General features: G+C 33.4%; 5 protein-coding genes across 6 annotated transcripts; 3 read left to right on the top strand and 2 right to left on the bottom strand.

Moving 5' to 3' along the window:
• Positions 1-415: 415 nt before the first annotated feature.
• On the top strand, positions 416-6,115 carry LOC114169702 (inner membrane protein PPF-1, chloroplastic). Of its 2 annotated transcripts, none has more exons than XM_028054969.1 (11): positions 416-883; positions 1,719-1,829; positions 2,223-2,297; positions 2,415-2,475; positions 2,806-2,879; positions 2,987-3,091; positions 3,345-3,452; positions 3,521-3,621; positions 4,019-4,168; positions 4,236-4,362; positions 5,729-6,115. In XM_028054969.1, the coding sequence occupies exons 1-11, from the start codon at positions 572-574 to the stop codon at positions 5,828-5,830; spliced, it is 1,326 nt and encodes a 441-aa protein (XP_027910770.1). In that variant the 5' UTR covers positions 416-571; the 3' UTR covers positions 5,831-6,115. The 2 variants fall into 2 exon arrangements, with proteins under 2 accessions (XP_027910770.1, XP_027910769.1); XM_028054968.1 differs by having other exon boundaries at positions 420-883; positions 5,723-6,115.
• Positions 6,116-6,227: 112 nt separating this feature from the next.
• Positions 6,228-7,017, bottom strand: LOC114169704 (CLAVATA3/ESR (CLE)-related protein 46). Its single transcript, XM_028054970.1, has 3 exons — positions 6,792-7,017; positions 6,595-6,650; positions 6,228-6,498 (listed from the first exon to the last, which is right to left on the bottom strand). Exons 1-3 carry the CDS (start codon positions 6,898-6,900, stop codon positions 6,424-6,426), a joined length of 240 nt encoding a protein of 79 aa, XP_027910771.1. The 5' UTR covers positions 6,901-7,017; the 3' UTR covers positions 6,228-6,423.
• A 5,156-nt stretch (positions 7,018-12,173) lies between these two features.
• On the top strand, positions 12,174-13,373 carry LOC114168374 (osmotin-like protein). The gene has a single exon (XM_028053160.1). The coding sequence runs from the start codon at positions 12,230-12,232 to the stop codon at positions 12,974-12,976; it is 747 nt and encodes a 248-aa protein (XP_027908961.1). The 5' UTR covers positions 12,174-12,229; the 3' UTR covers positions 12,977-13,373.
• A 5,736-nt stretch (positions 13,374-19,109) lies between these two features.
• On the top strand, positions 19,110-24,542 carry LOC114170601 (ubiquitin-conjugating enzyme E2 7-like). The gene is made up of 6 exons (XM_028056114.1): positions 19,110-19,353; positions 19,470-19,572; positions 20,038-20,135; positions 20,216-20,316; positions 23,092-23,169; positions 24,160-24,542. The coding sequence occupies exons 1-6, from the start codon at positions 19,311-19,313 to the stop codon at positions 24,235-24,237; spliced, it is 501 nt and encodes a 166-aa protein (XP_027911915.1). The 5' UTR covers positions 19,110-19,310; the 3' UTR covers positions 24,238-24,542.
• A 1,504-nt stretch (positions 24,543-26,046) lies between these two features.
• Positions 26,047-26,953, bottom strand: LOC114169810. Its single transcript, XM_028055127.1, has 3 exons — positions 26,748-26,953; positions 26,502-26,664; positions 26,047-26,394 (listed from the first exon to the last, which is right to left on the bottom strand). Exons 1-3 carry the CDS (start codon positions 26,870-26,872, stop codon positions 26,263-26,265), a joined length of 420 nt encoding a protein of 139 aa, XP_027910928.1. The 5' UTR covers positions 26,873-26,953; the 3' UTR covers positions 26,047-26,262.
• Between the last annotated feature and the right edge of the window lie 601 nt (positions 26,954-27,554).

Here is a 27,554-nt window from a genome sequence, read left to right as displayed (position 1 = left end):
TTTACGTTGGTAACCGAGGGGATTGATTTATATTGATTTCAAAAAATTTATTTAAATTATTGATGGTGCTGAGATATTGGAGTTTAAATTATATGCTTTTGCTAGATGTTATAATTTTTTTTACCATGTTTTATGTTGTAATGAGGGAGTGCCGAAAGATATCTGTAGGAATAAAAATGTTTTTAAGAAGATAAGTGTTATATAATAATAATAATAATAATAAATGTAATTAAAGATAAATTATGATAAATTAATTAATGTGATTAATGAATGCTCACGTTAAAAATTCCAAGAATACAGTACTGAGGCTGTGAGAAGAGTAGCCACTTGCCATTTTCCATCAGCAAAAAAATGAAATATCTGAAAAATGACCATAGAACCCCTAATCTTGTGACGTGTCACTCAGTCGGTGGCTGAAAACGGAGAGGAAAATCTGGCTCTAGCCATCGTGCGCCTTGTCATTGCCTCGCAGAAAATTGGGATAATTCGGAAAATATTCCCTCATCTCTAATCCGTTATGAGAAGCTGAACCATCCTCTGCACAATCTCCTTCGAAAGCTTCTCATCATCCATGGCGAATACACTCATTTCGTCTCCTTCGTTCCTCGGCACGCCTCTTCCCTCGCTCCCACGCCACCACCGCACCACCACAAGGCTTGTCGCCACCAAGGTCCACGTCAGCCTCCACCAAATCCCCCCTATCCACTCCATAAGCCACTCCATTGACTTCGTCGGTATCGCCACCAGAGCCGAAGGCCTTCTTTACACGCTCGCCGACGCTGCGGTTGCGGCGGACCCCGCCGCTCCCGCCACTGATGCTGTCGTGCAGAAGAACGGAGGCTGGTTCGGCTTCATCTCCGAAGCCATGGAGGCTATTCTCAAGGTAAACTTTGTACTCGTGCATGTTATTTTTTAACTTCCCGAGTTAGCGAGTTGTGTGACGCGTCACTTGCGGAGCACCAGCCTCGAAATTCATCGAACTTGTTTTCTCGAGATTGTGTGGCTTGCTTAGATGTTGTTATGATACTCTTGGTCGTTGAGTTCTTAGTAAGGAGAGAGATCGTTGATGCTGAACTAAGTGATGTTTGGATAGACTTCTATGTAAGAAGAAAATAAGAAGTAATGTACTAAATATGAATTAAGCTCATTCCGTGTAAGTTAAAATTAGTTCATGCATCACTTAAAATTGACTTTTGGAGAAATGAGCTTCTTTAAATTAATCCATGCATAAGCTAATTAACTTATGGGAGAGGTTTAATTCAGTCTACTGTGTTCTTCTCATGTAAATGTTCATTGAGAATTTTATTTAACCAAGGCTGAGGTTTACTAGACTCTTGTTTGGGTAAACTTCAGCTTTTAGAGAAATCAGATAAGAGAACTTCAATATAAGATAAGTGTAAAACTTGACTTAGTTAATAGGAGGACCTCTATTCATTTTACATTTTTATATTCTTTCCCTGTAAATTTGTAGAGAACTTATTCGAATAGAACCTAGAGAATAGATAATGATGCCAATATTGTTAAATTCGTGGCAACTTCTGTTCCTGAGATGGTATTTTGCAGGGCATGTGTTCAGTGCTCGCTTTTCAGCTCTGAATTCGATTGATAAAAAATTTCATGGTGTAATATATTATTTGTTTCATGGGAAGCTATGCTTGGAATAGTAAATAGTGCTGTTTGCTTATATTGGTATTGCTTATATTTGTTTTGGCTTTCAGGTGTTGAAGGATGGTCTTTCTGCTGTGCATGTGCCTTATGCATATGGATTTGCTATCATATTACTCACTGTTATAGTTAAGGCTGCAACACTTCCCTTGACAAAGCAACAGGTTGGTACAAATTAAGCAATTTCTAGGGCCAAAGGAAGCACGATAAATTTTCAAATTTGCTGCAACCTTTAAATTATGTAAATCACTTTGTTTGAAACAGTTTTTTCCCATAACATTGGAGTGAACGGAATATTTTATTCTTCAAATCCTGACATACTCTATGAAAACATTTCTAACAAGATTGCAAACTATATATGAATTTGATCTCTCAATTAACAAAGGTGTTGCAGATATTATGTCAACTAGAAATCAATCTAGATTATAATATATAAACAAGGTGCAATCCTCATTTTACGAACCAGTTATGTAAGGTTGAATTAGGTATAAACCTACTTACTAAGAATATGTTTTTGCTTGATTACAAGAACTGAGGATTTTAATTAATCTATACAGGTCGAATCTACATTGGCTATGCAAAATCTTCAACCAAAAATTAAGGCTATTCAAGAAAGATATGCTGGCAATCAGGTGAGGGGTGTTGTAGGCTATTAAGCATCCATTTCGATCTTAAGTAAATATTGATTTCAATTTTTTCTTATAACATTGTTCTTTCTAAACTATTCATTTTGTTGGCCTCTTTTTAAGGAAAGAATACAACTTGAGACATCAAGGCTATATCGGCAGGCTGGGGTTAATCCATTGGCAGGTACTTTTGCTCTTAATTTCGGTGCATCTTCTTCAACACTGTGTTTCTGAATAATAGTACCTTGACTCATGAAGCTGGTAAATATTAGTTCTATGTTCATAATAAAACGACTGTGTTTGTATATGATGACCAAAAATATATGGTTTTGAAGTAGGAGTTCTTATACCAACAGTAATGATTTGATTTGATTTTGCTCATACATATTGCTGCCGACCTTTCTTTTAATAATCAGTAAATAGCCATATTATCTTAGTTTGGATTTTGTACATATTCTATTCAGCTACTGACGTATAGACTCAACTTCTACTGCAATGGCATCAATTTCTATAGGTTGTTTACCTACTTTGGCCACAATTCCAGTCTGGATTGGTCTCTACCAAGCATTGTCAAATGTGGCAAATGAGGTAATTACTCATTATTAGCTTTTATTATTTGAGCAGAAATTTTGACGGACAAATTACTCACAGAAAATGTTTATTTTGCTAATTATTGAAAAACCTTTAATTTGAAGGGACTATTAACTGAGGGTTTCTTTTGGATACCCTCTTTGGCTGGTCCTACTACCATTGCTGCTAGGCAAAGTGGAGCTGGAATTTCTTGGCTTTTTCCATTTGTGGTAAGACATCTTTTTCTTTGTAGGTGAAATAAAAAGTTGTGGTTGGTCTTTTTTTTTCAATTCCTATGAGTTTGGCATTATGATATTTTAGCCAGAAGATTGTTTTCTCATTGTTGGAACGATGAAGTTATAGGATGGATTGTTCACTTGTTGAAGTCCTGTATCAAGAGGAAATAAATAGCAAACTTTGTAAATTGATTTTGTACTTTCTTTTTATCTTTATACAGTATCATAACAAACATCTGTTATTTAGGATGGGCATCCACCTTTGGGTTGGCAAGATACTGCAGCATATCTTATTTTACCCGTTCTTCTTGTTGTTTCTCAATTTGTTTCAATGGAAATCATGAAACCACCTGAGGTAAACACATCACTTCTCTTCCATTTCATTTTTTTTATGATCACAACCTAAAAGATTTCTTTTGACAGACAGATCCTTCTCAAAAGAATCAACTTCTTGTTTTAAAGTTTCTTCCACTCATGATCGGCTACTTCTCACTATCTGTCCCATCAGGATTAACAATTTACTGGTTAGTTGTTTCAAAAACTATATTGATACCATCTTTACAGTGTACATATTCGTATTTTTCGTGATTTAGCCATAACTTCAAACATTCTTTGCTTTATTATATCTTGTACACTATCTAGGTATGTCCAATTTGGTAAGAAAACTTTAGTAATTGTGTTTTTACTACATTTCTTTATTTCAGAAACAATTTCCTTGATATGCATGCAGCAAAAAAAATACAGAGAACAAAGGCATAAGAGTTTAAATTCTTTTGGTGGAAACGATAGCATTTTCTTGAAGTGAATGCTTTCTCATGATTACAATTTTAGATTTGGGAGATGGTCTGGACACCTTCGCTTGTGTGCTAACGGGAGTAAACAAAATTTCTTTGCTGATTGGTGTTGTGTTTCTTTTGCTAGGTTTATAAACAATGTTCTGAGCACAGCTCAACAAGTATGGTTGCGCAAATTGGGGGGTGCAAAGCCTGTTGTGAATGAAAATGCCAGTGGCATTATTACTGCAGGACGAGCTAAAAGATCAGATTTGCAGCCGGCAAAAGGCGGTGAAAGGTTAGTGTTTTCTGGTACATGATGCAGAGTTTCAACTGCTGTTGGATAATAAATTGGTGATCTACAGGTTTAAGCAGTTAAAAGAAGAGGAAAAGAAGAAAAAGTTAAGCAAGGCACTGCCAGTGGAAGATATTCAGCCTCTGGCATCTGTTTCTGCTTCTGATGATGGCTCAGACATAGATAGTGACAGCAAGGTATTTGACTTGTGGAGTTTATTATCATGATTTGATATTGCACAAGAATCTTTATAAGTTCAATTTATACAAAGAACAATGTCTAACTATCCTAATTTCCAATCTTTTCTAAGATGAAACATCTTGTTAATTTTCCTGCGTGTGTGAAAAAATAACTGTCCAGCCATAGATTGAAGTTTGAAATTTTCTTTACCTGTTTCAATTTTTGTGTTGCACATGATCACTGTTTAGTCTTTTCACGTACTGATTCTGTTGTATATATAAAGTCACAGTGATGTTAATTATGGAAAGTAAAGTTAGTCATTTCATGGGCCTTCTACCCAACTTTCTAGCTGGAAGAGTGTAGCTAAGATTGTTGGAATAATTTGAAACGAGGAAGGGTCAGATGGAGATGCAGTTGGGGGAGAGAAAGATGGAGTAACAAGTTGGACGGTTTGGGTGTGAATGGGGTGGAATGTACCCATGAAGACTTAAGGATGAGTGGGGAGAGGGGGGTAAGAGAAGACGAGAATGTAAACGGGTGAAGAAAGATTTAAGTGAATGATGGAAAGGTTGAGAGTGGGTATAAGGGCTGTTAACAGTCCTCTAGGCCATCATCTCTGGTAGCATTTATAGGATTTTCTAATTTCACCTTTTTAGTTGTAGTTCTGTTTTCAGAAGATAAACCATAAACTTCTTAGCACTACATACTGGTGGTGAGTCTCAAGTGTGGGTTGAGACTGCGAAAGTTGAATAATAATAATAATAATATTCACGTACAAAGACTCATATATACCTTATGGCTTGAGTTTATGAGTTTAACATGGTGTTTAGACTGCATATATGGTTCTTAGCCCGTTGTCGAAGAGCTTCCCAGGATCTTCAGCTCTCCTCACTAATCCAGCACCATATCCCTTGTTCCATATATCTAAAGCCTTGCTGTACGTTACAATGTGGGTGGAGATTAAATACTAAATGAACTCAAATCTAATATCTTAACGGCTGAAAATCATTACCGTGGAAAGATATGTCTGCCGTTAAAAAGAAAAGTTCGACCTTAAAATATAATTCCTATGGCTCAGATTGAAAAGGAGGTGTGTTGAAGTCTTGTTTTACCTTTAACAAAGCTGCAGGAAAGTACAGGCGAACGATATAAAGCACTGCTCTCTTTTTAATTCCTCCCATGCTCTCTTAAAATTACCTGACCAATCCCCTCTCTGATTTCCGTCCCAAATTGTTTCGGGAGCTGGAGATTATACAGCTGACCTTTTTTTTTTTCAGAAGAAAATTACCATGACTTATTTATATTTTATTGCTTTGAGGATATTTTAGAATGTTCATTCTTAGATAAAATTCCCAATACTAAGTTACATTGTTACAGGAACAGGAAGTTGAAGAAGGAGCCTATGCTTCCAAAGTTGGTGAAGAGGTTCAAATTAATTCTAGGGAAAGAAGAAGCAAGCGTTCGAAGCGGAAGCGTGCTGTATAAAGGACCGCCGCATACGGTTGTTTGTAGTTATAGTGAGTTTTGTATATCTCAAGAGATTATACCATTTTTGGGTTGGCAATTGATTAAATATACGTAATTTGTTCCAGCATAATATCTTTGTTTCGTTGTTAAATTTCTTTCCATCAAGATCCCCCTCCCGAGAAACTAGGGAGCATAAAAACTTGTATTACAAAAATTGTAGGCTGCTGAGTGTTAACAGCTCAGTAGTCCTGTACATGGAAAATATATTGTTGAATGGAGTCAGAATTCATTGTTATAATATAATACGAGAATATAGACCGGTGAGGGTTTCGAAATCAGGGAAGATATTTTGGTTAAGACCATGTGTCTCTTTTTTCATACTGCTTAGGTCAAGAAGTGTTCAACACAAAGCTGATTAGTTAATAAGTGGAGAATTGCTTTCCTTTATGCGAGGTCAATGCATTAGCTGATAAAGTACAAATATTCAATTCATTACCATTTTGTACATACACAATGCCCCCAACAGTAGAATTGCTAGTCTATATCTATTGATCTCAAACAGCTATTGATGTCTAAACTGAACACCGATGCCGAATCCGTATTTCCAACCTCTATGGTTTAGATGGCGGGCGTTGATTCCCTATTGGGTTAGGCCCTGATGGGCTTTTACGACTCTTTTCATTAACCTGTGATTTTGGTTGTTCAATTCAGAAATTTGTCATGCAAATTAAGTAAATATATACATTAGATAGGTAGATATAATATTACTCATATTTACTAACCCATGAAGGAATGGCATGCGCAGTTTGCGGGGGTGGGGTTCTGAGCTTGAAATGAGCTGAGTACAGAAGTATAAAATGACGTGAGATACAATTACCGCAATTACCATTGCTAAGTCATTTCTCATCAGTTAGTGATTGACAAAATAGACGAACAACGAACATTCAGAAGAAAATAGTTTCAGAGCTAAATGCAATACCTGAGTGCATAGCATGAACATCAGCAGTGGCGTGATTGAGTGCAGAAGCTGGGAGCAGAAGCCATGCAAAGAGAAGATGAATGAAGATTTGTCTTCTCATCAGTGGCATACTTTGAGTGAATCAGAGTGTTGCAGTCTTAATGAGCATGTCACGGGCATTTTGCTGCTTTTATATGCTATATTTTTTGGTATCATATAATCATGACGAAACTTGAAATTTTATGCAAGAATGTTTGTAAAAAGATGCCCTGGAATCCTATGCCATTACGCACTGACTATAAAAGATCGAGAATCTGTTTTATCCTCATTATGGATTGACTTCTAATCCGTTATCATTTCTCTGTTATCATTGCTTCCATGATAATTTTACAAGTACTTGCCATTATTTATCTCTTGAGTGCTTCGCCGTAATGTCGGCATCCTTTCTAATAGTTAACATTTCAGAAATATTGTAGCGTATCAAATATATATATATATATATATATATATATATATATATATATATATATATATATATATATATATATAACCCTCCAAACCCGTTTTTGTAGAATTTGAGTTGGGCATCTACAAATGCTTGATGGTTGGATTATTCTTTTTAAGGTTAAGTTTGTACCAAAATTGGTAACTTCACATAGGTATGCTAACCTATTTTAAATATTTATAATTATGTTAAATACTAGCTTAACATATTTACTAAATATTCAGTTAAAAAACATTGAACAAAATTGCGAGTTTTAAACTTTACTTATTTAACACTTTATATCTAAACTATACATCTTTCGTGAATAAGAAATGTTACACTAGTTCCGACCCTAAATATGTCATGCGAAACTATTAATTATATCAAAATAAGTCTCTCATAGAGATTAAGGAAAATAAGAATTTTGAATCCTTAGTTTTTGTTTTTCCAAACAACGTCAATATTCTAATATCAAATTTATTTGAGATAATATCGTTAGAATTATTTACCACATTTAAATTATTGTTTGTTTTAGAGTCTAAATATATATATTTTTTAAATATCTCAAAAGTTTGAAGGAGAAATATCTATTTAAATTATTTTAGTATCTATTCTTAAATCATGTGAGATTATTAAGTGTAATGAAAATAAGTATTATCAACCTAATAAATAAATAAAAAAATAAGTTTTGAAATTTTTATTTGTATTCCCAACAAGTGAAGGTGGTATTATTTCATCGTACCCTTGTGTTTGTGACATAACGGTACGTGTATTCTGCTTGCAAATGTTCTTCCTTGTTCAGTGAACTTGGCTTTCTCATTCCGTTTGTAAGTTTATGTAGAGAAGTTGACTAAGCGCAATTGCTAGTGATTAGCGTGGTAGATAAGCTGACTTATGTGAGACATTATGAAAATCTTAGTTACAAAGTCAAGTGTTGTTATGATTGCTTGAATTGTAATTAAATCAAAATCAATCACCGAACGCAAATGCTACCAAAACGAATGTGCCAAAAATGTTTTGGCATCGACCCAAACAAACGATTGTGTGGCCCTTAAAATTAGGACCTTGATTTCAAGTTAAACTAATCCACAGTTCAATTGAACATCAATATTTCATTCTTAATTTATCCTCCAATTAATTTCTTTCTCGATTTCTTTTTAAGTGTTAGATTTTAAAGAGTTTTGTTTCTATATGTTTAGAAATTCAATATATATATATATATATATATATATATATATATATATATATTGCAAAGATTTAGAAAGTAAGTAAGATTTTTTTTTCATAACTACAGTTTAAATATATTATTATTAAAATATTAAACATACAAATAAAGAAAAATATTTAAGAACGAACTAAGGTCATTATCTATGTAAAACTTCTTTTCTTTCATTATGTAAAACTTTCTTTCTTTCATTTTAAAAATTTTAAAAGTAGTATAATTCAGTTAAAAAAATAGTACAATTTAGTTTAAAATTAATACAGTTTGATTAATGTAGTTTAAACGAAGGTTTAATTCATAGCAATTTAGCTTAATTTATATTACAATTCAGTAAAATTCAATTTTTTAAAACAGAAAAACATTTTAGTTCGTTTAAACTATTTTTAGTTTAGTTCAGATAAACTAAATTTTAGTTCATTACAGTAGTTAAGAATGTAATTCAGTGCAATAAATTATATCCAGCCTGGTGGAATGGTAGATTGGGGTGAGAGAGGGTATTTTAATTACTTTTGTTAGTATGAAGATGCAGTTAATAATAATATTAGGGGTGGAACAAGAAAAAGCTACCCAATCTCATGATTAAACCAATGCATATACAAAGCCCAACAACTGTTATCTTAAGGACCAAAATAAAATTATTGTTATTGTGGACTACTTCTGAGTAAATTTGTACCGATCCGTTTATTTCATGACGGACCCTTGTTAGTATTTAAAATACTTTATTTTGAAACAGTGATGAAAATGGACTGAACAAAAATAATTGAATAAATACAAAATAGTCTAATAAGGCAATAGAGGCGTTTATTCACTAGAAACCAACAAAATATTTAACAAACCATTATCCTTATTATGTTTGTAATTAAATTTAGCCGCTAAAACAATTTTTTTTAACTCAAACAATATAAAATACAAGCATGTAGTTTACCGAAATAATATTGTGGAAGGTGAAATTTCACATATTAATCAGAGTAGTATAAGGATAGCAAAACGGGCTGGGCACAACGGGTCAGCCCATGTTAAAAGGGATGACTTAGGTTGAAGATTTCAACCTGTCAGTTTGTTTTGGTCTGTTCTGTCCAGTCTGTCAATTTGACGGGTTGAAGTATGAGCCAACCCATTTTAAAAAAATAAATGTAATTGAAAAGATTAATTTTTTATATTATATTTTTTAAATATGTAAATATACAATAGTATTATAATTTAAATTATTAACACCTACCAATTAAATTTTAATTATTAGTTATAATCGAATAATTTAATATGTAAATTGAATAATTTAATATGTAACTTTAATAATTATTTTAATTTATCTAATTAAAAACATTAACTGATCAATTAAACATTTTAAAAATATTTTATTTGATTAAATATGCATTTAATAATAATTTATATGTAAATATAAAAAAATTTAAAATAAATTAAAAATAAATTAAAAAAGTTTAAAAAAAAATCAAAAAAAAAGTAAACGAGTTATCCCCACTCGTTAGTCCATTCTATACGGGACGGGTTGTGATTGTTGGCCGTTTCTGTTTGACGGACCAATCCAGCCCGATTCCTTTTTTATGGGCTGCAGACAAGTCGGGTCAAAACGGCCAGACCGCCCATTTTGCCACCGCTTAGAAATTTTACATTTTATGTGATTATATTTCTAGGGATATTATAATTAGAAAGAAATTGTATTCTTCTGTTTGACCACATTTAGTTGTTTCCATAGCTACATTTAAATTTTAAAATACTTTGAATAAATAAGACACCATACTTTAATTGTTTCAAAAGTAGAGAAAACGTGAATGTGAATTTAATAGCATGAAAGAACATGTGATAAGTAACATTTTATACATTTAACGAATTCAAATACAATCCAACGGTGAATACGTAAGAATTAGAAATATAATTTGTATGTCTTTCATGGGATATTTGAATGCGCGTTTTTGTGTAAATAAATTTTCTTTTGACATAATATATTTTTAGTTAGTGATTTTTTATTCCAAATATTATAAAAGTATATTTTTTATGTCATTAATATGAAGGTAAAATTTTGTGTTTTTTATCTTGTAAAATATTCTTTATTTACATTATTTCAAAAATTAATTTAGTTTTCTAAAACTTATTTTAAAATATGTATTATTTATTTAAATATATAAAAATGTTATATCAACATCATATTGCGCACTAATGGATATTTTCTAGAATAATACTTTAGCATTTCATTTAATGACAGGTATAAAATAATGCTGAAATTAAAATCAAATAAGAAAAACAAAAAATCCATGAAACAGAATCTAAATTTACTCATTCTAAAAAATGAAAATAAATATTTAAGCATTTTTCAAGTTATAACATACTTGTTTTAGAAATTTTAAATTGAACTATAAACTTAGGGTTAAATAAGATTGTTTGCTGTTAGAAAGTTAAATAGTTATCTAATAAATCCATACTGTGCAAAAATTAGTTACATTTAATTACAAAAGTTAACCTTTCTTTTATTATAAGTGCTGTTAACTAGTGTAAAAAAAAATACTAAATAAGAAATTTAAATCATTTGTACTAAAAATACGTAAACAGCATTAGAAAATCATAACATATCATATTTTTATCGATTTAAATATTTTTTTCATAATCACTTATAAACGTTATTAATCGTTTGTCCATAATTTATTTGTTTAATCATTTATTCATTTCCCATGAAATATGTGGGGATAAAATAAGTATGCACATGAAATTTGTGATAGTTTAGTTAGTTGGTCACCATACAAAAACGTTTTAAAAAATGCGAAAGGATAACAAGCTAGCTCTATTTACGAGGTCCTTGATATGTTAACTTTTCTAACCTAACCCATGTCAAGAAAAACAAAATAGCAAACAAATATAGAGTTTCATAAAATGAATATTATTAAAGTAAAAGTTTAAACTTAATTCGAGAAAGACACCAATGATAGTATAATAATGCATTAATTAAAATTAAATTTCATATGTCTATCAAATGCCATCATTCTATTACAACACACAAATTATATCATTAAAAAAGTAAAAAAAAATTAAATTAAATTGAAACAAAAATAAAAATATATAAATCAAATTAAAAATGAGAAAGTGACACAGACATAATAACATGATACTGTCATTGCCATATCATATTGTTATCATCATGTGACACGATGTCAGTTTAAAATGTGACAAATTTTTAACTTTTTTTAAAAATAAAAAAAAATAAAAAAAAATTTATGAATTTATATCTGACACTTTTTTAAAATAGAGGAATCCAATCGATATTTTACTAGGCTAGGAGATAATTTAATCTTATAATTATTATAAAGTTAGACACCTAGATCCTAAGAAAACATAATATAAATGTTATACGTTAATCTTAAACTTTTGACAAAATTATAGTTTTTTTATTCATCCAGCTATGGGAGGAGTGTTGCTGGAAGGTTCGAGGCCCTTAGTTTGCAATTCCCACTGATCCCTCCAACACCATATTTTCACAATAAAAGAATGTTAAAAAGACAAAAATACTAACACAAAAACCAAACTCTTTCCACTTTCCTCCACCGTTCGAAATTCAAAATTCAAAACTTTAACGCCGTTTAAATGCACAGGGAAAGGGTAATTCCGTCCCACAAAGTAAAAAATATAATCCTCTGTAACACACCCAACAACCCAGTTTACACCTTCATCCAAAACCCTCTATAAATAACCGTAAAATGTAACCTTCTCCGGCGTGCTTATATTTTCAGTTTTACATACCAAGTCATGGCTCCTTCACTGTTCCTATGCACATTCTTCATCCTCGCTGTCACCACCCTTACCTCACCCACAGGTGCCCTTATCCTAACCTTAGTTAACAACTGCAACTACACCGTGTGGCCAGCCATTCAACCCAACGCCGGCCACCCAGTCCTCGCCGGCGGCGGCTTTACCCTCAACACCCTCACCCACCAGTCCATCCCCGTCCCGGATGTCCACTGGTCAGGCCGGGTCTGGGCCCGTACCGGCTGCACCCACTCCGGCGCCGGCTTCTCCTGCGCCAGCGGTGACTGCGGCGGCCGTCTCCAGTGCAACGGCGCCGGCGGTTCTCCTCCCGCCTCCCTGGCGCAAGTGGAGGTCCACCACGGAAACGGCGATTCCGTCTCCTACGGCGTGAGCCTCGTCGACGGGTTCAACGTCCCCATGACGGTGACCCCACACGAGGGCAAAGGCGTGTGCCCGGTGGTTGGTTGCCGCGCCGACTTGCTTGCCACGTGTCCCCCCGTGCTGCAGCACCGCGTCCCGGCCGTTCACGGGCCCGTTGTCGCGTGCAAGAGCGGGTGCGAGGCTTTCCACACCGACGAGCTCTGCTGTAGGAACCACTTCAACAGCCCCCACACGTGCCGTGAGTCCGTGTACTCCACCTTCTTCAAGCACGCGTGCCCCAACACTTTCACCTACGCCCACGACAACCCCTCCCTCATGCATCAGTGTTCCTCCCCGCACGAGCTCAAGGTTATCTTTTGCCACTAAAAGAGACTAAACTAAACCTTTGTTTGGGTCATTGTTTGGTGACTCGACTTTTGTCTCCTCAATAACGTTTCAGTGGAAGAAAAGTTGGCGAAAGAAATTAAGAAAAAAAAAACATGCTTGTAATCTCTTCAGTTGCTTCAGTTTAGTTGTCGTGTCTTGTTATTCATCATCTTTAAAAAGTTGTAATTTATGTTGTGTGGTTAACTTGAGTTTTCATCTAGCTAGTAGTTTTCTTCTGTGTATCTTTAAACTTTCTCTGCATCTGCTACTGGTTGAGTGACTAGATAATAGTGATGAAGATGGTATAATGTGAAAAGAAAGAGATTGATACACCAAATTGGCTCCTATATCGAGATTTTGATTCTTTTGAATGGGAGAAAAAGAAAGGTACCTGGTATGGCACGTGATTTCGGTCCTTTTTCTTATACTTCTGACAAGTTCAAGCAGTGTTACCTTTACCACGTTTCTATTGTTATTTTCTGTATTTTTGTTACTGTTTTCTAGAAATGAGTTTGGTGATACTCGTACATAAAGAAAGGTTGGTACACTTTTGTTCTTTGGATAGTAGCAGGGGCCGTGTCTGCAAAATGTTAAATGTATGGTTTTTAATTTCATGCTTCTGTCATGAATTACCAACCAGAACTGATAAATTTAGTTCAAATTGAATTTGAACTGATTTTATATATTCAAGGTGTTAATTTGAAAGTGTTGGATTGAGTGAGGTGGAAATTTTGAGTGTACTTTGTAATAATTTTACATTGTTTAATCTGATGCAGTGTTTCGTAATTGGTGTCACCGAAACGGCTACTGAAAACTGTCCCAATATGACGTGGACCTGGACCTACTGAATAATTATGTGTTTACGAAACTTTTTGAATGATCGTATCAACTTTACCTAAAGCACAAATTCAATTTTTCTAAAAAGGAGTTATAAATATTTTCAGTATAACAGTGAAACTTGACTACAAAGTTCGAACACAGATCAGATTACCTGTTTTTCTCTTTTTATGATTTCGTAGTTTCATGATTACCTGTTTTTTTTTTTTTTTCTTTTTGTGATTTTATGAAGCTCGGTTAAATATAACACATTAATACCGCCTAGTATTTTGCAGAGTAAGCATGAAATTATATGATAGTGTAAATCAATGAAACAATTAATGTCATTTATAGAAATTACTGAAAAAGAGAAATCACTATTAAACAACATTATTTTAGCAAATCGGACAGTGAACACGTGTTATCTATTTCTTTACATGCACAAAATTATTTTAGCAAATTGGAAAACGACGATATGTTATTTACGTGGTGTTAGGTTTAGATCATTAGATTAAGTGTAGATTTAATAAATAAGGGTTCAATGCTAGGATGATAATTATGCCTCTCCGCTGAAAAAATATATTGAGTTCACGTAAAAGTATGACTTGCATAATTTACAGATTGTGCGAGTTAGAGGCTTGCCTATGTTGATTATTTTTCATATGAATTTTTGGATAAATATTTCAAATTTTGGTATAAGTAAAGAAGATAATTATTATGTATTTATGAATGTTTTAAAATTTGAAAAATTTATGATAAAAATTAGATTATTAATTTATTATTTAACTCAGGTCTTTGTTTAATTTTGTTAATCTAGTGTAATTTCTCAAATTTTTGAATATTAAAAGTTTTATTATAAGAATTTTAAGAAAATTATAAGCCAACCTACAGACCCACGAGCCATAACCTATGTGGAGCTGGCCTAACCTGGGTGGGCCTGCATTGTCATCTATATTTAATGTTGTCAAGTTTTAAGAAGATTCAATTATATTATTAGGTTAAGTGCCAATTGTGTTTGTATTTGAGGATAGAATTAGGGGAGTGGATTCGAGGAAAGAGGAAGTTTATGTGAGGTTGTTTAGATTAAGGATATGTTTACTTTAAGAGATTAATTTGATGAAGAGTGAATGAGATGAATTTGACGAAGAATGAGTAGATAAATTTGAGAAAATTGAGAGAAGAAAGTAAGTTCAAGGGATTGAAAGGTGAAAATAAAGAAATTTGAAGGTAAAATTTGTAAAAATTTGTATATTATTTGATGATATGATAGATAAAAAAACATATATCAATAAATAAATTTCTTAAACTACAACTTTAACCTTATAGTTAAAATTAATATAAATATAATATTAATTATTGTCATCATTATCATTATTAATACTATTATTATTAGTTTTAATATTATTATTATCATTATTATTTTTAATTATGCATAAATTTAACATTAATAATAGTAATTACTATTTAATTATTTTTCATATGTTTTAATTTCACCATAAACATTAATATTTTTATATTATCATTATTCGTGTTATCATTAATGTTATTATTAGTAATGATAAAATTTATATTATTATGATTGTTATTGTAACGTTCCATTTAATTAATAAACGTAATTAAAGGAAACGTCACACATAGATAGTATAGTAGCGCAGTCCTAGGGTCTTAGACACAACTCCTACAATATCCTAGGCACACCACGATGTCAAAACTAAACCAGTTACAACATTCAACAGTAATTCCAAAAAGGAAATTAACAAGCAAACTAATACATGGGCCATAGCCCAGAAAGAAAGCCCAAAAAGAATATATTCAGTCCAAGCAGACTATGCAGTGGAACCTCCATCATCTTGATGATTACGGGGAGTTCTCACCTATGCTCACATCAATAAGTTGATAATCATTGAAAAAGAAAAGACTACACCACAAAACATACAACAACAAATAGTAGGGTAAGCTAGAGTAGAAAACAATTTAGTATGCAGTCACATACTATCACCCAATCCAAGCAGTATTTATAAATCATCCAACATGTTATGACTTTCTCAAGCAATACACTAGACTCTGACTCGACTCAGATAATATTTATCGTACACGTATCCTCATGCCAACCCTTTTTAACCAATCCTCATTCATATCCAAGTATTGAATCCATACCAACTCAACCTTTGTATTTCATGCCAATGCCATGCCTCTTTGATACCAACCTTCTCATTTAATTTACATGCCAACTTCATACCAAACCCATCATTCACCATCCATGAATCATATCACTCATACATAACAGTTCATCACATATTTTCATCATAAACAATATACCCAAGCAAGTGTCAATCATCCAAGAACAATAAACCACCACACACCTCACTACCCTCGCCCAACTCCTCGCTCAGGCGAGCCCCCTTCGCCTGGGCGAGGGCTCGAAGAGGGGAACAATAACCTCACACGGGATCTCGCTTAGGCGAGATGTTCGCTCGCTCAGAAAGGACGTGGGTCGCCTGAGCGACTACTCGCGTGAAGTAGCTTGGGCGAGCCTCTGTTAATCTCGCTTAGGCGAGACATGCTTGCTTAGGCGAGAAAACCAGAGTTCACCACTGTTGTCGTGTGCACAAACACCCAACAGATCATCCGAAGTTCGAAAACGTCATTCATAGGTTCATATTAACCCACCAAGCATGTTATGACGATAAAACAGTAGTACAAACAAATTACACACGATAAAAGGTGAACCCTAGCTTCCCGTATCTGGAAAAAGGGCTAGCAGCTAGGTTCTTGGGTACGATCAGAGGAACACAGCAGCTCCTATAGCAGTTTAGCGAGCTGGAAACATACATAACAGTTTGAAACGACACTACCTAGACGACCTTAGATGGGACACAAAGTAACACTGCTAAACAAGAGAGGTAAGGAATGAAAGGCAACTTACGTGGAACGGAAAGTACTGGTTCGAACTCGATTGACCAAGGTGACACCAAACCCAAGCAGAGTGGAAGACGCCTGCAGCTCAAGGTTTTCTGAAAGTGAGTTGAAAGAGTGAATTAGGGCAGACTTAGGTCTGTTTTCCCTTTGGGTCAGCCCTAAGGCCCAATAGTTTGGGACAACCTTTAAATAAAAGGACAGAACGAAAGGTGAGTCTTACCGTTGTTATTATTATTAATAAATTTAGTGTTTAGGGATAAAATTGACGCAATTATTATTGTTAATTAATATTATTACTTTTTAAAGTTAATTATTATAATTTTGTATTATTATCATGATTATTATTATTAACATATAAAAAATAGTTAAACTTTATATCTATACTAGTTTAATTTATAACTTGTAAATATTGAATCATTTAATATATTTTATAATTCAAATATGGATGAGTTTTATTATATTCTATTATTATCCACTATTACAAAATATATAAATACTAATTATATATATATATATATATATATATATAAATAAGTAAATATAATGAAATGTATATACATATTTTATTCTATATTAGATTCGCGCAAATCTTCACGAAAGAAAATTTTCGAAGTATTTGGTCTCATTTTCTTTTTTTGTAATTTTGTATGAATTTTCAAGTACCCTAAAACTAATAGGAATTTAAGAGATCACATGGACATAGAATAAAAAGACGAATTAGAAAATAAGAAAATGAGAAAATGCTTTAGCTTGATGGAAACTATTATCTCTTTTGGTTAGAATAATATCTCTACTCATTTAGATATAACAAATTTATTTTCTATATGGAAAGACAACTAGTTGGTTATTAGGTGTCATTAGTTTAAAAACATATATATCATCACAGGATTCATTTCTCTTCTGTTCGAATTTTAATGTTCTTAGTTCATTTTCTATGTATAACGGCACCTAAAAAATATCAAACATTTTTATAATTCCAGTAAGTCATTAATTCATTTCTTTCAACCAGTTTTGGAAAATCTAATTCTCACTTGAAAAAAAATAAAATACTGAATTGAAATTGAAATTGGATGAGATGAATAACTTTATATAATTAACTAGTTAAGGGTACGGTATCCTATAAAAAAAAAAAAATACTAGAAGACGTGACATTTGGCTAAACTTTACTTTAAATGGGACGAAACTGTATTCATTATAAATATAAATATAGATATGTGTTATTAATGTATGCAAAATAACTGGAATCTAATGTAAACGGTTCTGTCCAATATTGCTTGAAAACATAACTATTTTAGATTCATATAACCCAATCCACTAGGAAGTTTATACTTTAAATTTTAGACCCAATTCATAAAACTAATTTCAAGAGATAAACTCAATTATTATATCCTAGGTTGTATATGAAGTATTATTTATTTTGAAATTTATAATTTCTTTCATTTTTTATAAAAATTTTTAGTAAATTACAAGAAACATGCACATTAAAATGTTCTTAACATAATTTTTAAGTAACTAGAACAGTGTTTATCAGTCTGTGGACTATGAGAGTTTTGATTTTAAGAACTGACATCAACTCAGTTGAAATAATTTTGTTAAAGTCAGCAAGATATTATTTGTGTTTGAAAGTTTTTTATTTTAAAATATGTAAGAGAGAATTGAAAAAAATTACATTTGACTCTTAATTGATGTAAAATATTTGGTACCAATAACAACAATATTATTAATACTAACTAAATGTGTATTTTTCAAATATTTAATTATTAAATAAAGTAGAATATTTGTATCAAAATTATTCAAAAAAAAAAGGTAAATAAATGTTTTGAAATTATATAGTAATAAGAAGTTCAAAATTGATCAATCTAATAAAAAAAACCTACAAACTTTATCCAATTAACTGTCTACTTCAATAATAGGTCTAATAGGTCTCTTTAAATCTTTTTTAAGTGCTATTTCACAAAACAAATGATATATTTTTTAATACGTTCAAGTAAATTTTGTTTTAAAAATAAAACAGAAAAAAAAACCAGTTCTGTACTTTAAAAAAAAAACTTGGAGTTGCTTGTTGCTTATGATAATCTACGGACATAGTGTGTTAGAGAAGAATTTTTAAAAGTATTTTCTGGATCGCATTTACATTTTTTAACAAACTTTTATGAACTTCTGTCTATTAAACATTTTCAACCATCACTTATTTTTTTCTAAATTTTTATTATTTTTTCTATTGTTTAGAAATTCTAGAATTTCCATTATAGCATTTTGCCTTATAAAGTTAATAAAATAGTATGTTTTTCTTCCCCTCCCCAGTTTCCCCCAAGGTAAAATCTGAAATCTCTCTATCCCTATTCTCTTCAACCCACCTTTTTTTTTCTTCCTTCAACCAAAAACATTGCAACAGTTGAAAGTGGCATTTGGGCCGGGTTGGGTTAAACCGAATATGGGTGCTGCTCAGTTCTAATAATCGCAGGCAGTGTAATCCTCGAACGACCTTAACCCCATTCATTCGTATTCATTCATAGTTATAAATAATTTCAAATCAATCAGAAGGTGTCGGTTTTGAAAAGATTACACAATCTTTTTCTCTTCTCTTCCTTCTCCTTCCATGGCATCTCAGGCCAGCCTTCTCCTTCAAAAACAGCTTAAAGGTATATTTTTTTTCTCTCTCATATTTTTTCGTATTCCTTTTGCGAATCCCCGCGCAATAATAGGTCCCTGTTTGGCGTCGATTCTCCGCGATGTTCTGATTGCCCTTTCATCGCAGATCTTTGCAAAAACCCCGTCGACGGCTTCTCCGCCGGTTTGGTCGACGAAAGCAACATTTTTGAATGGAGTGTCACCATAATTGGACCACCTGATACTCTCTAGTAAGCAATCCCCTTTTGGTTCTTGTATTATGCCTTTAGATTTTGAGACTCTCCCACGCAATTCTTTATTGTTTTTCCTTTCCTAGTTTGGATTTTTTTTGGTTCTGCTCTGTCTTTCCTTTGGGGTTTGGGTACCGGCCCGAAGATCGCCTTTTTAATTGTTTATTTGATTCCTACTTGAACAGTTTTCTTGATTTAGTGACTTGGTTTCTTGCTATTCTAATCACAAGAAAACATCGCGTTTGTTGTTATTTCTTTAATGTTTATTTGTTTTTATTCCTCTATGTTTTTTTTTTCATTTCCAAATTACTGTTTATTGCTGTTTACTACCGGGTTTCGTCTTAGTCGGGTTTGTCTGATTGCACCAGCAAAATGTTCTATTGATGTCATTGTTTTGCTTTCCCTTCGTCGGTGTTGGAATTATACTAACGTTTCTCTGTTGTCAATTGGTTGGACTTCTTTCAGCGAGGGGGGATTTTTCAATGCTATTATGAGTTTTCCATCCAATTACCCAAATAGTCCACCTTCAGTGAAGTTCACCTCAGAGATATGGCATCCCAATGGTTAGTTTATTTTCTTTACTTTTTTTGTAATTTGTTATTTTTCCTTGATTCATACTACATGAAAGCCGTTCAATTTGCAGTATATCCTGATGGCCGGGTTTGCATATCGATTCTTCATCCTCCTGGTGAGGATCCAAATGGTTATGAGCTTGCAAGTGAACGGTGGACACCTGTTCATACAGTATGTGAAAATATAAACTGCTCACCATTTTTACACCAATGGCTTGTCTTGAATATTGATGACTGACACCATTTTATCTTGAATACATCCAAATCCAGCATCCTCTTGTTTAATGACATAGTTAAAACTTAAAACATTAAATTTAAAGTGTGTAAACACGTTCCAGATTCCAAAATCTGGTATGATGCAAATCAATTGCTGTGCTGTTTTTCTCCTTGGGGTGTGCCCATGTGCATATCATTATGCCTATTGCTGAGGAGTCTGCAGATCGATGCTTTAGTGCATCATTGCCATTGCAGTTAAAGGCTGTTTAAGTAGTTGTCATAAAATGGAGCTCTTCATACGTCTTCCCTCCCCACTCTTCGGCTTCCTTCCCCATTTTGAAAGAAGAGAGGGAGATAACATTAGCACCTTTAATCAATCGTGAAATAAAAAAGTGCAGCATGAAGATTCTGAAAGGATAATTTTTCTAAGCTTTCATTCCGTAAATGGAGAATCCACGTGCTGAAAGTTCCAATATAACACTCTTATTGTCGGGGTTCAGTGTTGTATGAAGATTAACGGAGACACTAGGAGTATTGTGTTAGTAGGAAAGGTGGTAATTGAATATTAGAGTCATAAGTATTTATTTATGGAAGGTTCCTACTTTGAATAATGCAAAATCCCTTTGAAGCAACCTTTTGGGTTTGAAGGAAACAAGTACCATGAAATATTTGAAATAGATGTATAGATATAGTACGACACCTCATGCGCATTTTTTTAAATTTGCTAATGGAGGAAGCGAAGGAAAAAATAAAGTTGCATCTAGCAAGGGCTTTAGTATAAATGTACAACACCCAGATGATTAATCAGAAGAATCCAGAGCTTATAAATGAAGAATCGAGTCCTGAATTGGGAAGTGGAAATACTTGCATAAATTTTCCATCTTCTAGAACAATAATGGTGGAAACGGGATCTAAGGTGAGTGAGCTTCTCTAGCATGTTTTAATCAGAAATAGGGATCTTACAACTGACAAAAAATGTGGACGTAAAGCATTTTTTTTTGAAATAGGGGTGTTGGGTTCAGAAGTTTGTCTTTAGCTGAATTTCAAGAGGTGAGAAGAGGGATGTGCCTTTGATGTTATGAAAAATATGGGTCTGGACATATATTTGTAAAATTCAACTGTATAAGGTCTCGCTGCTGGAGACAGAATTAGAAGAGCCTAACATGGCAAAGTTTGAGTGCTTTGAGGGACATTTGGAAGGAAATAAACCCGGGCAAATATCCTTGCACCATATGATGGGTCTTACCACTAAAAGATCTTTGAAGTTATTGGGAATGGTGAAATAAAGCCAAATTGTTGAGCCTCACCGTTTTCATATATATGGAGTTTGTGCAGGAGATGGGTTTGCCTACATATTATGTGACTGTAGGTGGTGGGTGTAAAGTCCAATTCAGAGGGATCTGTAAAGGATTTCTGTTCAACAAGATTTTTTCTTGTTTTCCTCGGAAGGAGCAAACTTAGTACTTACAGGAGATCAATGTAGATTGTTGAGAAGTTAATATTGAAACTTCACATTGGAGTGAAGGGGGAACCAAAACTTTGTAAGGCTGCTACATCTTTCAAATCAATGAATAAGGCCCTTTGAGTAAGGAACATATTTTCTTAGTAGAGTAGAGTATAGAGTTTGGGAATCCAGTTCTAAAATCATATGTTTCATAATTTAGAACTCAATTTATCTGTTTAAATTTTTTTTCTTGTATACAAATTAGGATAATGAGATAGACTTCTGTCTCTAGGACTGCGAGTGTATTGCTGTATTTGTGTAATAGGGGACCTGTTGGAAATGGGCAACAAATTTATTGTTGTATGGTGTGTTCTAACCATTCAATATTATATATTTTTATTTTATCAATTGGTTTTCTATCAATTTGGCCTGACCTGCTCAGTCAAAAGGGGTGAATTCTTTTGTCCAGCGAATGGACAGATCATAATGCATATGATTGGCTGGATGAATTGGAAGAGAAATTGGAAGATTTAGAGACAAACAGTTCTTAATCAAGACATAGAGTACCATTTTGCAGTTAAGATAGTGGAACTGCTAGCCTTCAATGGAAATGACTCTATTGGTTGGGTCACTAGGGCATAAATGGTGAAGTTAAGCTTGGAGGATTCTTCCATCCATTGGTTTAATTGATATAGAGAAACTGAAGATGGGTTTTCAGGGCATAACATCAAGGGGGAAAAGGGTGACACAATTTAGGGGGCAACATGAAAATTCTTATCAATAATTGGCTAAGGTGAGATTGGTGGAGGAGCTTATTGAGGCTTTTCAATTTTTGCCATCACAATTTAATCATTTACCTAAAGAACAATATTTGGGTAAGCATTGGGTTGAAACATATGGGCGGTGAAATGGTATTAACAGTTTCAAACTCTTGTGTTGGAGTTACATCTTGATGTTTAACATTAATCTCGGCTGAATATAGAGTAAAAGGATCACTAGTTGTTTGAGTATTTCAAGATTGGGATGGCTTGAAGGAATATAAGGTGAAAGACTAAGTTTGAGCCAAGAGCTTTTCAGCTTTATATATCAAACAAAATAACTAAATGGTTGTAATTTGGAAAGATGTCAAATGTTAAACGTGTCAGAACTTCTGAATAACTTTGTTGGAGATCCTTTCGAAATGGTATTGGGTTTTGTTGATCACTAGCAAATTTATACATTGTCACCATGAAGTTTTGAGGTTTTTAAATCAGATGTATTAATGTTGCAATATATGTTATCTTGCAGGTAGAGAGTATAGTCTTGAGTATCATATCAATGCTTTCCAGCCCTAATGATGAATCTCCTGCAAATGTTGAAGCTGCAGTAAGTTTGACCATCGTTACTTATTTACTAGATTGTTTTACAGCTACCTATTTGTCTTTCATTGTGAATTTCATTAGATGCTGCCGAATTATAATAATAGATTGTCTATTATAGTTAGTTATTTTTATATCATTATGGACTGTAAACCAGTTGCCTTAGTTTACTTGTGATCCTGTACATGCTGTAATTATTTCAGTAGGTATTCATCATGGCGTGAATGTTCTCCAACATACTTGAGCTTGAGCTAGTTGGTGTAAGTGGTGAGATACCGGGTTAGAATGTTGAATAGCCCTTCAATTATTAAGAAGAAATGAACAAAAGAAAGTTTCCTTCTCTAAGTATGAATGATCAACTCAATAACTAACACCGAAACACCGAGCCTTTTATCTGTCTACCTCAAGCAATAGGGTTAACGTCCATATGATCAACTCTCCTAAATGGGTTTTCTATCTGTCTTATAATCATATTTCCAGATGGTCTAGGTGAAATTCTTCCATATTTTCTTCAATAGCTGTGCTATTCCAACTCACCCCCAAGGCATTCATTCCTAGTCGTATATTGTATAGCAGTGTCTATCCGACGAAAGCTACATTCTTATCTTTGTTACATTCTGTTTATTCTCTTGTTGACTTTCACCCAACATTTAGTTTCACACAACATCTTAAACGTATACACACAATTGTTATGTTTTCCACATTAAGAACGAGGACCCGCGACAAATTTTTTTTTTTCTGAGATATCAATTTCAATCAATTTCCATATTTGGTTTTATATTTATCCTGATATGATGGTTTTCTTGATGTCCTTTTTTACTGTAAACGGTAGCATGTATTGTATATGATTCTGCAGTCGTTTTTGTTCTGGGGATTTCACATTACCATTTGCAATATCTTTACTAGACGAAATGCTTTACTGGGTCGAAAAAATACTTTATTTTTGGTTTTTACTTGCTGTTGAATTTGTTGTGACCTGTATGATATGGTATTGCAGAAGGAGTGGAGAGATAGGAGAGATGATTTCAAGAAAAAGGTGAGCCGATGTGTAAGGAAGTCACAAGAAATGCTGTGATTTGTGGGCGACCCACCCCTCATACTGCTTTTTGTGAAATGGAGGACATATAATGTGTAATGGATTGGTTCACCTGTTACTGTTGCTGCGTATAAGAATGGCATTGGAACTTGTCCACATTCCTCCTTTCTTCAGTCCCCATGTCTGTGCATGGCCATTTGTCCTAACTTGGAAAACAAACTGTATTCTAAGTGCTTTGGCCGGTCTTTTGACTTTATTGGAAATTTACTTTGTTCATTTGCAGAAGTTTATATTTGGATTTCAAATCTAAAAAAGGGTTTATATGTCAGTTTAGCTTCTGTTTCTCCCTATTGTGATTGCCCATTTTGCACTGGCCAGTACTAGGCCCTCGAGAAGTTCAGTTTCTATTTGCTTGAATTTGGTTGATTGATAATACACGAGTAACGAAGGAAATGCTTTTAATGCTGAAAATTCTTCATGTTCCTTTTAAGTTATTGTGTACTCTCAAACTAGGAACACGTTGTTTTAAAAACCTCAGTATGGTTCATCGAGAAACAATTCATACCTACTTCCATCTATAGTTTAAGGGTCTAATTAGGGATGTCAATGGGACGGGTATGGTACGGGTAGTAGCTCCCCCGTACCTTATCTGCTGAATAAATATTCGTCCTGTACCCGTATTTATATCCGTCGGGTATCCGTTATGTGGGTACTCGTCTATTTTTTTCATATCTGCGAATATTCACGGGTATCTGTGGGTATTTACAAAAATATTTTAAAAAATAAATATTTAACTGTAATTAGTGTTTGGATCAAGAAGTCTTTTTTCTCCGACTTGAAAAATAAACAAAATAAAAAATCAAGACCATTTTATATTGTAGTTTATTTTTGAATAAAATATTAAAGAAATTACTAACTTCATCAATGTACACCTCTTACAACATTTTATAAAGTTTCATGTTGTCCAATTTTAATCTAGAAGAGTCTAAAAACATAAGAAGTTCATTAAAAATTTCTAACAATCACTTAATTAAAATATCTAAGTAAAAGTGTTAATTTTATTACCTTCTATGTTGGTCCATAACCACATCAATGCTTCCACAGTATCTGAAAGTAATTTACTCGGTTGTGGGATAAGAATCTGACCACCATTATTGAATGAAGACTCATAATGTTTTTTACTAATATATATAGAAGGGTATTTTTCTAAATTAAAGTTTAGCGGATACGGGTATCCATGGGTACGGATGCTATGATACCCATACCCGTCCCGTTAACATGCGGGTATCAAAAATACCCGTACCCGCAGATAGCGGGTATCCATTTTTAATATCCGTTTCCTACCCGTTGCGGGATTTATCCACAGATACCCACGGGTACGAATTTTTTTGACATCCTATGTCTAATGATACCAGAAGGTAACGTTTCAGCAGGAGAGAGGGATTTAGTGCTATGTTTTGAAATCACTAATCACTTCACAGTTAGCTAAACATGTGTCTTCCAACGTAGTGTGAATTGTACTAGCAGATGGAATTCTATGTGAAGATATTATATATACTCCAAATTATAAATCATTAGTAAATCTTTAGCATTGACTAGTAATTTAAGAAACCACTCAATCGTCATCAAATCACACAATTACAACAAAGAAAAAGTCATAAAACTAATAATGATAGTTACTACTAGAGACTAATAATGAGTTGCGAAGGAAGTGCTTTTTCAAATCGATTTTCCATTTCCTGTGGTTTGTTGGGGATTAAGGTAGAGAAGTAACCAAAATTGGATGTTAAGAAAACATTATAAACATTAATTAGTGCAAACTTGAAGGATGAAATTGATGAAAATCCATAAACAGTAAGTGCAGAAAGTCTTATAAATAAAATTTCTGCGAGTTGAACCCTTTACAATGCACAGCAAGTGAGAAAAATCCATTTATTGCATGGTTTAGTTGACAGCAAGTTTATTCGTCAGTGACTGTAAATACGCATATATAACAAAACTAACGTAAGAAGTATAACATTTCCCAGTTTCTTCGAACTCCACCAAAACATAAAGAGAGAAGAATCACTTGGGTGGTTTGACATAGCTTCCCATTCTAACAACGTTGCCGTCAATATCTCTGACGTACCCAACTTTCTGCCCCCACTCCTTTTCCTCAGGCTCCCTCACAGCCACCGCTCCATTCTCCACCGCACACTGATCCATTAATTCCATCCAAAAATCCATCAAGACAAGACAACCAAACCAACACATAATGTTTATGGATTATTAACCAACCCATAATTATTAACAACATATGTTACCTTAAAAGCAGCATCTACGTCGGAGTAAACAAAACAAGCCTCCATCGGTGGTCTTTCTCCACCAGATCCAGAGGTGTGAACCGTACCGGTCAGATTATCGGTCTCGTGCTGGTGAATCGGAGTGAAAGCTATAGTTGTGCTCCCCGTTTCCAACTCTCCCCATCTAAATTCAAATTAATTAAATAAACTCTCTGCCTCAAATTCCTAACTTAATTCTCGATATGAAGATAATCACATATATTTAACCTGTGAGACTCGTCTAAGCGACGAACGTCATAGCCGAAGGCTTTCGCATAGAAAGCCACCGAGGCCGCTACGTCTTTCGCGTAGACCACCACGTACCCAAACACCGCTTTCTGATTCGTCGCCATTGTTACTATTTGATGTGTGATCGATCTCTGTTCAGCTTCCCACCCTCGCTCTCGTAGTTTTGTTTTCCAATCTCGTGACTCAATTATCATGTCCCTGGCAATTCATATGAGACCTGCACGTGGAGTTCATGCACGTTGTCACGTTACACTGAAATTTTCAATTTTTCAGATCAGAATTTTTTCTGAGTAATGTAACTTAGCTGAGTTTTTTGTTGAATGCTGACTCAGTTAAACCAAAATAAATGGATTATTTTGTATATCTAATATTACGGAAATATTTAATTTTTATGATTGATTTGTGAGTGTGTGTTGTGTGTTTGTAACATAACTATTATAAACATATTAAATTTAATAATGATTTAAAATATTGTGAAATGCTTGAGTGCAATAATAAATCACATCTATATATGCTATTATAAATTATAAATATATAATAAGCAATTTTACACATCACATATATTTGCTTGTATACGTGACTACTTTTTTTACTTCCCCGCTTAATTTAAGAGCTATGATAACTAAGTGTTTTTAACAAAGTATTTTTGCTATGATATGTTAATTTAATGTACTTTATTTTAGATCTGTTGATGTACAGGGCATATATCAAAGAAATAAAAAACTATAAAATAATTAAAATTGTCAGGTACATTTTTGTCTTAGCCACATTTACAATATGCTGGAC

This window comes from Vigna unguiculata, chromosome 11 (genome assembly GCF_004118075.2).
Source record: "Vigna unguiculata cultivar IT97K-499-35 chromosome 11, ASM411807v1, whole genome shotgun sequence".
Classification (NCBI taxonomy): domain Eukaryota; kingdom Viridiplantae; phylum Streptophyta; class Magnoliopsida; order Fabales; family Fabaceae; genus Vigna; species Vigna unguiculata.
This window is presented reverse-complemented; position numbering and strand designations above follow the sequence as displayed.

Bases quoted from the DNA above. Each gene is read 5' to 3' on its own strand.
- LOC114168374 (XM_028053160.1), top strand. From the start codon at position 12,230: ATGGCTCCTTCACTGTTCCTATGCACATTCTTCATCCTCGCTGTCACC.
- LOC114169702 (XM_028054968.1), top strand. From the start codon at position 572: ATGGCGAATACACTCATTTCGTCTCCTTCGTTCCTCGGCACGCCTCTT. The intron at 2,880-2,986 runs GTAATTACTCAT...TTTAATTTGAAG, and splicing joins TGTCAAATGTGGCAAATGAG to GGACTATTAACTGAGGGTTT. The intron at 3,622-4,018 runs GTTAGTTGTTTC...TTCTTTTGCTAG, and splicing joins TCAGGATTAACAATTTACTG to GTTTATAAACAATGTTCTGA.
- LOC114170601 (XM_028056114.1), top strand. From the start codon at position 19,311: ATGGCATCTCAGGCCAGCCTTCTCCTTCAAAAACAGCTTAAAG. The intron at 19,354-19,469 runs GTATATTTTTTT...CTTTCATCGCAG, and splicing joins CCTTCAAAAACAGCTTAAAG to ATCTTTGCAAAAACCCCGTC. The intron at 20,317-23,091 runs GTATGTGAAAAT...GTTATCTTGCAG, and splicing joins GGTGGACACCTGTTCATACA to GTAGAGAGTATAGTCTTGAG.
- LOC114169704 (XM_028054970.1), bottom strand. From the start codon at position 6,900: ATGCCACTGATGAGAAGACAAATCTTCATTCATCTTCTCTTTGCATGG. The intron at 6,651-6,791 runs GTATTGCATTTA...TTCTGTACTCAG, and splicing joins TGTTCATGCTATGCACTCAG to CTCATTTCAAGCTCAGAACC. The intron at 6,499-6,594 runs GTTAGTAAATAT...CCAAAATCACAG, and splicing joins CGCATGCCATTCCTTCATGG to GTTAATGAAAAGAGTCGTAA.
- LOC114169810 (XM_028055127.1), bottom strand. From the start codon at position 26,872: ATGGCGACGAATCAGAAAGCGGTGTTTGGGTACGTGGTGGTCTACGCG. The intron at 26,665-26,747 runs GTTAAATATATG...ATTTGAATTTAG, and splicing joins CGCTTAGACGAGTCTCACAG to ATGGGGAGAGTTGGAAACGG. The intron at 26,395-26,501 runs GTAACATATGTT...TTAATGGATCAG, and splicing joins ACGTAGATGCTGCTTTTAAG to TGTGCGGTGGAGAATGGAGC.